Below are 9,536 nucleotides of genomic sequence, written 5' to 3'. Positions count from 1 at the left end.
CTCGTGATCCGCCCGTCTCGGCCTCCCAAAGTGCTGGGATTACAGGCTTGAGCCACCGCGCCTGGCCAGGTAATGCATTCTTATAATTTAAATAAATATGTTCTTTTCGGTACAATTCTCAGAATTAAAATTAAAATCTCAATATGTCAAACTTTTTCACAAATAGTAAATCGGATTCTAATCAATTATACCAAAAGTGATATGTCTTGTTATAGAAACCGGGATAATTTTCCAGATTGTGAGATTTCAAAAACATTATAATTTAAAATTAGGTGATACCGTTCACATTTGTAGCCATTGTTAACATTACACTCCCTCATTTAACAAATATTGCGTGCCTAATATGATCAAGAACTTTCCCAAGTCCTGGAGAAATAACACCAAACAAGCCAGATCTCTTCCTGTCCTGTTGCAGCTTATAGACTAATGGTTTGAGGCTCAAGAATCCATAAAGCATTATTTTCTACATCTACATATCAAAAAGCTAATATTTAGGAAGAATAAAAAGATTGAAAATTAATGTTTCCACACATCTCTTTTGAAACAGTTCTTTCAGCTATATGCCCTAAATTTTAGCTTCAAAGTATCAATTCTGATTGAGGCTTATTCCTTAAAGGTAGTAATAAAACTATAAGACACTCCAGCTCTAAGTTCAAAACTTTTAGTTTAGACAAACTAGTAGAGTTGGTAGAACATTGGCTAATTAATTTTCGAATTGGATATTTCTTGCGATGTGCTTTACATATGTGTCATTACTGACTTAAATGTTAAAAAACTAATACACATAATTGGAAAAGGAATCTATAAACTCATATGCACACTCATATGTCAGTGTGTGTGTGAGAGAGAGAGAGACAGAGAGAGATCGTTTTATTACTGTTAATATATTTGGCTTAAAATGTATAATGTGGCTTCTGAGAATAATTATTTCAAGTAAATAACATCACTATAATTTAAATTGTTGGTTTCTTTTTTTTAAAAAAGGTGGAAAAGTAAAGCTTCTGTAAAAGCCATTGATATAAAATGATTTTAAGTCAACCAAGTAATTCCTGTTTTCTTGAGGAAGAGAAAGGAATGAAACGGGGAAAAAAAGGGCTACTATACAGTAGAAAAATCTTATCTGCACTCAAGATGCTCCTTAGAAATAGAAAATAAACTCTGATTCAGACTTGTTTTCACCCGTTTTTCTCTTTGCCTCCGGTTGCAAAACCAAACTCTTACTACTTCTTTCTCCAGATTCAGTTCTTCAGCCATCCGCATGATCTCTTGAGAAGAAGGTTTATTCTGTTCTCCAAAGTGTCTCTCCAGAGCATCTTTAGCAGCAATGCTGGGGTGGGGTGGACATAGGGGTGAAATTATGTTGTTTTTAGTGAAGTTTGTGGCAGATCAAAATTAAGGTAGGTTGAATTTCCTAAATATTAACATGAAAAGGAAACTAAAAACTCTGAACACACTTGCAAGACACTTTAACAAGGAAAAATGTATAATTTGTTAAATGTGTAGATGTTTTGTCTTAATGCAAGGTAGAGTTGCACCAGAGTCACAGAAAGAAGTAAGTAAGGGACCCAGGCTTTCTATGTTTATCCCACTTTGTGCCACCAGAGGGCACTGAGTTCTTGAAAAGAAAATGAACATGTTCCTAGACATTTCTAAATATCTCCCCAAAATCATTTAGGGCTGTTTTCAATAAAGAAAATCTCTAGTGAACAACTGACCAACCAAAACAAAACCTGTCTTTTAGTATTTCCTAAGCATGTCTCACAGAAACTACGAAAAGATCAATGAACAATCTTTCTGGGTTGAAATGCAAGAGGTCTTGTTGAACTTTAAGAGACTGAAACACTGATTACTAGTGTCACATTTTTAAATACTACAGACACCATGGATACTACATTGCCAGAGCAATAAGTTATATCTAAAAGGGCAGAAGATATGGCCACTCTCTTAGAAATGACTGTTTTCTTTCTGTTTGTATTCATAATTTCTGGAGCAAAAGTGTTCTTGAATCAAACAATACATAATTTTCCAGCAAATGTTAAAAATTATTAGCTCTCCATTTCTCACAGTTATTACATTATTTTTTATAACCCATCCTGTTTCTTCATTAGACTGTATTCACTTTACTTTACTTTTATTTTATTTTATTTTGTTTTATTTTATTTTATTTTATTGTTTGAGACGGAGTCTCGCTCTGTTGCCCAGGCTGGAGTGCAGTGGTGCAATCTCGGATCACTGCAACTTCTGCCTCCCAGGTTCAAGCCATTCTCCTGCCTCAGCCTCCTGAGTAGCTGGGATTATAGGCACCCGCCACCATGACTGGCTAAATTTTATATTTTTAGTAGAGACAGAGTTTCACCATGTTGGCCAGACTCGTCTCGGACTCCTGACTTCAGGCCCGACTTGGCCTCCCAATTCACCTTACATTTACATGTTATGTTACACCTGCATTACACTCAAATGCTCATTCCATTTATAAAATACCAGTTTTGTCCTCAGTAACTTTTAATATAAAGAATACCTTATAGTTGTTCTTCGTTTTCTTTTCCTTTCATTTGTTCCCACTTTTTCATTGTACAAAGCTATAGTGTGGAAAAGAGAGATAATTACAAATACAAAGTAGACTTTTATAAAATCTATCTGATTTGGATTTCAATTTGTTTTCATAAAACAATGCAAAATAAAATGCCAGACATTTCTGTCTTAAATTTTTGCAGTCTAAGTCATTTTCTATTACGAACCTTAGTGAAAAATGTCAACGCAGAAATAAATGTTAACCTCGCAAAGACACTTTCTACAAATAATATCCTCACTTTACTTTTGTTGGAATGCTTGCTGTAACTACTCTCAAACCTCACTGTTTATCCAAATCTGACATTTGTATGAGTAGATAATTTTGTCTCATTAAGTTGCATATCTAGCAATTGCTTGTATTATTTACTTGGAAGACTGGTGTGTGCAAATGTTTTGTGTACACTAATAGTAGGATGCAAATGTGATTCATATATAATTTCTCTAGTATAAAAGAGAGGAAAAAAATGGATGTGTAAAAAAATAAGCATTTTACCCCTTCATGCTAATGCCAACTTACCTTGTAAGCTTTCCTTATATAGGTTATTCTCTCCTCAATAAATGTATCTCCATACTTACATTGCCCTTCCTTTTTTGTTGTTGTTTTTAGTGTGATATAACAAAATGTTTATTTTTCATCTCAAAGAGAAAAGGAGGAAAAAAAAAAATCCCTCAAACTTCCTGCTTTAGCATGAATCCTACTGATTGAAGCCATTATTTTTAGGTGAAAACATAGCACTGCCTTCAGAGACACAGTTTAGTACCTCCTACTTGCTCAGCTTCCTCCAGCCATTTGGATAATATTGCTTTCAGTTTGCATGCATTTTTAAAGCTGAGCTGCAGATTCTCAAATCGGCAGATTGTTGTTTGACTGAATTCAGAGCCATGCACAGCTGCCAGGGCCTCCCCAACATTTGTTTGGGTGTATCCTGTGAAGGGACAATGAAGACCATCAGCTCCAACTTTCCAAAAAATGTTAATTTTGGTTCATTGTCACACAAATCTTTGTATCTTTGTCAACTATTACATGCTGTTTTTTAACTGTATAGTCTTGGCAAATCAGAATTATTTAGTAAGATTCATTATACTTTGAAGTATTTGTCCAATACTTCAAAACATATTTCTTCTAGTTAATAAATTACTTTTATCCACTCACTGAAATAATTCAGATAGAAACATCTGCCATTCGTAATATTTAGCCAGTGTTTAGGTGTATCCTAAACACTTTATAAGGCACTTGAAAATTACAGCTCTTTTTATCATTATTGTTAAATATCAAATAATATATGCCCCCAAATCTTTAATATATTAACTATAATGCATAAAATATATGGTTATATATCATAAAATTTTTTATTTCAACTCTAAAAGATTCAATGATATTGTTGAAGGGTACTAAATAAAACTAAGAATTATTCTGCTTTCCCTAAAACTGTGTTTATTAAGAGGTTACGATTACGCATTTCATGTATACCTCTGAGCCCGTTTTATAGTTTTTGGTATTGCCTCTGTCTTCAGACTAATGATCCTTATTGTTTGTCTGAAACATTTTTAGAGTATAGCTGAAATAATCAACGTATAATTTGAAACATTCACAGTAATATAAATAGAAAACTGAAAATGAATTTCACAAAGATTCCTACTACTGTGTTTACTACATGTAATAGCTACATATTATTTCAGGACCTAAGGCTATATACCTATATATATAAAATGGTTGTATATGATGTCCATCAATAAATATTCTTATTAAATTACCTATGGTTCATTCTGCAAGTGCAGAGGTTTGAACTGTTATTTCAATCCATTAAAAAATATACACCACTTTATGCAATTTAACCAAAGTTAATTGTTACAGTTGTTTTATTTTAAAAACACTTCAATAGAAAATGAGCAAAGACTCTGAACAGATAGTTCACAGAAAAAGAAACATAAATGATTGTCAAGCACATTAAATAATATACTTTACAATCATAATAAAATAAATTTTAAATGAAATAGCAGTGAAATGTCACTTTGACCTGTCTGATGTGCAAAGATCTAAAAGATTAACAGCATATTTTTTCCTTCAACAACCATTTATTTATTTTGTGTTCTAGTTACACTCTTCTGGATGCTGGAGATATCATTAAGCAGAAAATAAAAAGAAATAGATTTTAAAAACTCATGCCATTTTGGAGTCTATATAGCCTGAGAATGTTGAAAAAGATTCTCATGGTGACAGTAAAATTTGGTACAACTTCTGTAGAGACCAGTTTGACAACATCTATCAAAATTACCAGTACACATACTTTTGATCAAGCAATTGTGCTTCTAACATTTTTCCTACACATTTATTTATATGGATGCAAAATAACATTTATAGGGTTAATCATCGTGGCCTTGTTTCTAACAGTCAAAAATCAGAAACCACCTGAATTTCATCAGGAGAGGACTGGTCCAATAAATTCCAGTATATTCATAAAGTGAAACTTGACAGCTCCACAAAGGAAAAGAGCTCTAGAAAATTACTACTGAAAATTTCAAATAATACTTATGTTGGGCACAATACATATATTTGCATATATATTTGCTTATATATCCACGAGCTATCATTGGAAAGATACACAAAGAACTAACAACAATGATAAACAGAAAAAACAAGCAGAATTACATGTCACTTATACTCTTTTGTACTTTTGAATCATATAAATGTATGGCCTCACACATTTCACTACATATTAATATATCAATATGTACGGTTCAAATAAAATATAGATAAAAATGGGCACTTCGAAACTAAAGTTGAGGTGGGTAAGTTTTGAAAGAGTATTATTAATTTTAAAATTATGTATTTAGGCTCTTAAGAAATTATCAATAAACAAAGGTTTTGGGAGGATTTCCATAACGATTAACTACGTCCACGGTAGAGATGAAGAATGACAATCATCTTATACATTTGAGTAACATATAAGAGATTTAACAGCAATAAAGATTTGCAAACCAAGTTCTTTTTCCTGTTGCCTTTAACAAGCACATACCTAACTTAATTCTTCTCACTTTAAATTCATTGGCAAACTTTTCGAGTTCTCTGATTTCTGGAGAATCCATGTCTATTGGCTCTTCCACCAATTTACTTTTCCGCCTGAGTTCCTGCTTGAAATCAGCAGCTGTGGGGTCCTCTGCCAGGAGAGGCTGGTGTATAGGAGGAAATCCATGACTCAAAGTGTGGTCAGGAAATTTATAAAGACAGGGGGTTAAACTACCTGTGAGTAAACAAAGAAATACAATGAAAAAGATCAATTGTAATTCTTCCTTATTTCTATATCAGAAAGGATTTTGCCTGATTTAGCCCATTATTCTGCTCTAGCCTGTCTCAATACTTAAAAGGTTACCTTACATTCAGTCTTCTGAAGAAGGAGTCAAAGTAGCTTAGTAGAATTAAGATTATTTACCTTCTACCTTCTCCAGAGCAGCACAACCAAAGATAGGGTTAAAGGAAAGAAACAGGGGACTGCGAATAACTAAAATAGAAACAAACAACTTCTCTTGGAAGTGTACATTTTCTAGCATGTTTTTCTCTTAAATGACACCTATTCCTGGGAATCTGAGGTTGAACTCTAACCAGAATCTATGCATTGAACTCTGTTTTTTTTTTTTTTTTTTTTTTTTTTGAGATGGAGTCTCGCTCAGTTGCCCAGGCTGGAGTGCAGTGGCCGGATCTCAGCTCACTGCAAGCTCCGCCTCCCGGGTTTACGCCATTCTCCTGCCTCAGCCTCCCGAGTAGCTGGGACTACAGGCGCCGCCACCTCACCCGGCTAGCTTTTGTATTTTTTAGTAGAGACGGGGTTTCACCGTATTAGCCAGGATGGTCTGGATCTCCTGACCTCGTGATCCGCCCGTCTCGGCCTCCCAAAGTGCTGGGATTACAGGCTTGAGCCACCGCGCCCGGCTGTTTTCTTAATTCATTAAACAAATAATGAGTGATGTTTGTCGTAATCATGGCACTAAACGCTTCAGCTAAGTGCTATGCTGAGAAGTTTTCTTGTGATTGGGAAATTGATTTCACAATATAAAATGCCCCCCTATTTAATCAGTAAAACTTGATTTTATTAGGAAAATCACATCTTTTGTAATTAAATGAAGGCAGGCAGAAAAGAATGATAAGAATATAAAATATATTAATAAGGCTAAATAGGCTTGAGGAATGATTAAACATTAACAAAAGGTAACCTCGAAAGTTCTATTAAAAGTTACTAACAAGATTTCTTGAAAATATACAATATAATAGAATAATTTCTTGATTATTATTTAAGGAAAAGCAAAAATAAGTAGCAAGAAAGTTTGTAACTTTATATATGATAAGTAATTACCCATAAATGATAAAGCATTGACTCTATTGAGTAGATACGTTAAATCACAAAAAATGTGAAAAGGTCTGAAATTATTATACAATTGCTTCCAGACTTCCTTCTTCATTGGAAGAGTCTATCTCAGTTGGGAAGTATAGGTGAGAGAGTCGTATATAAGCCAAATTCCAACACATTTTGTTTCTTGTTTTCTTTATCAATGCATTCCAATTTTTACCGACAAAGATTTTACTTCAATTTATATTAAATGACATGTCTAGTGTGCCTTCTGTATCCATGGGTTCTGCATTCATGGATTGATGCAACAGTGGATTAAATACATTTTAAAAATAAAGTAAAAAATAACAACACAAGAATAAAAATGATACAAATAACCCAGTACAGTATAACAGTTATTTACATAGCATTTGCATTGATTTAGATATTATAAGTAATCTAGAGATGATTTAAAGTAGAGAATGTGTCTAGGTTATTTGCAAATACTATACCATTTTACACCAGGGACTTGAGCAGCTGAAGATTTCAGTATCCTTGGGGGTCCTGGAACCAATGTGCCACATATGTAGAAGGATGATTGTGTAAGCAAGACATTTTATACAAAATATTGAGTAATTAATCCTTTTCTTATAAGTATAAATATTTTAAAATAAATTACTATGGAATACACGCAATAATGATTCTTAGAAACTTACTGAAAAAAATGCATCAAGAGTTCATGCCACCTATAATTACTCTACCCATACATTCCCAAGTCAAAGACATTGAGTAATAGTATATTTTCCAGAATACATAAATCTTACATTAATATATCAATATGTAATGAACAAAGAATACCGCAACTCAGCAAATTGTTGGTTTATATTATTTATATAAAAATATGTAATTATAAAGTGCACCCCATCTAAAAGGGCATATTATTTTTCTAAAAAAAGGAAACATATAAATAAGAGGTTAAACAAATCAGCATAAAATAAATTTGTCTGCTTTAAAGCTGGGAAAAGATGTGAAAGAAACTATTTTGTCTTTAAAAAATTCCTACTACTTTTACAAACCAAAATTATCCAGGTTTACTTTTGTAAAAGTCAGTTAACTATCCAGTTTATGCTTTCTTGTGTGGCATCTTGATCAGACCAGAGAACATTGTTAAAAACAATTTCACCAACTTTTCTTTTATTATATAGTTTTTCTTCAAAATGTTTATTGCTGTGGGGTTCATTTTAGCTTTTATTAATTTTAGTTTTCTGCTAAATTAAAAGAAGCACTAATAGATGTAAAAAGAAGACCGATGACATTTATGTTAGCATCTATTTAATCTGATATTTATCTGAAGAGTTGTTTTGTGCTTCTACTTTCAGAATTGATTCACACATATATTTATAAAACCTTCACTTCTTTTATTATTAAGGTCCATCAGGTATCACTTAATACATTTAATGATAAAATACCCTGAGAAAGAATGCAAAGAAAAGCCAGGCTACTGTTAGATTTTGTACATTTAACATATTTTAAGACACTTTAGATGACTCATTTAACCTATGTCAAATTATGTTTATTTTATATAAACAACTTGTGTGTTTTTGACATATGCATACTATAAGGTCTGAATTTGTTATCAAATTTTATTATTATTTTCAATTTCTCTTGCTGATCATCATCATTTACTGCTACAAATCTTCTATGAAACACTTCGTGTTGCGTTAATTTCACATTTGTCATCATCTTTGTCTTTATACAAAAAAAAATGAGTCAGGAAAGATATATATTTTTCACCATAATTTACAATGTAGAAAATTTAAGTAGAAAGAAATTAAATAACTTGCCTTCAGTGCCCAATGAATTAACTTTGCAGTTTCAACCAGAGCTAAAGTCTAGTAAGCATTGCAGCAAGCCACATCAAAATAATCGCCTGGTTCATTTTCCAGGCAGTTTATACTCACTAAATTAAATAACTTCCCTTTAAAAGGTTTTCTCTGCATTTAAACACCTTTGGCTATTTTAAACAAACGCTTTTAGACAAAAAATATTACAATAAAATGTATATAAAATGTGTCATCCCTATTTCCATAAAATTATTTATTTATTTATTTTTGCTTATTTATTCTTTATTTTTAGAGACGCGGTCTCAGTCTGTCTCCTGGATTGGAGTGCAGTGGTAAAATCATAGCTCACTGCAGTCTCAAATTCCTGCCCCAAGCCGTCCTCCCACCTCAGCATCCTAAGTAGCATCTACAGGCATGCACCACCATGCTCACCTAATTTTTTACATTTTTTGCACAGATGGGATCTCACTGTGTTGCCCAGGCTGATCTCAAACTCCTGGCTTCAAGCAATGCTCCTGCAAAAGCTTCCTAAAGTGCTAGGATTACAGGTATAAGCCACAGAACCCAGCTACAAAAATTGAAAGGTAGTTTATACATTGTAAGTACTCTGGTGAAGTGGACACACAGAAGACAAATTTGAATGGAATCCAGGAAAAATACACAGAATATACCATTCTCCAAGGTTTGGCATCCAGAACAAGAAGCAAAATGTGTTGTGTGATACATTTTTTTCTTTTTTCCTTTTGCTTTTGGTTTTTTTTTTTTTTTTTTTTTTTTTTTTTTTTTTTTTTTTTTTTTT

The 9,536-nt window shown here is 32.7% G+C and overlaps 1 protein-coding gene across 2 annotated transcripts in view; it reads right to left on the bottom strand.

The window, feature by feature from the left end:
* Positions 1-621: 621 nt before the first annotated feature.
* The window catches only part of POU1F1 (POU class 1 homeobox 1), a 20,669-nt gene continuing 11,754 nt past the window's right edge, over positions 622-9,536 (bottom strand). Inside the window, exons 3-6 of one of the 2 annotated variants that reach the window (XM_017848162.1) lie at positions 5,589-5,813; positions 3,333-3,497; positions 2,519-2,579; positions 622-1,327 (exon numbers count right to left, since the gene is read on the bottom strand). In XM_017848162.1, the coding sequence (XP_017703651.1) occupies positions 1,117-1,327; positions 2,519-2,579; positions 3,333-3,497; positions 5,589-5,813 (662 nt within the window). In that variant the 3' untranslated portion in view covers positions 622-1,116. The remainder of the gene's footprint in view (positions 1,328-2,518; positions 2,580-3,332; positions 3,498-5,588; positions 5,814-9,536) is intronic. The other variant, XM_017848163.1, reaches the window with a different exon arrangement.

This window comes from Rhinopithecus bieti, unplaced genomic scaffold (genome assembly GCF_001698545.2).
Source record: "Rhinopithecus bieti isolate Rb0 unplaced genomic scaffold, ASM169854v2 scaffold_29976, whole genome shotgun sequence".
NCBI lineage: Eukaryota > Metazoa > Chordata > Mammalia > Primates > Cercopithecidae > Rhinopithecus > Rhinopithecus bieti.
The sequence above is the reverse complement of the archived record's forward strand: the minus strand, read 5'-3'. Positions and strand labels throughout refer to the sequence as shown.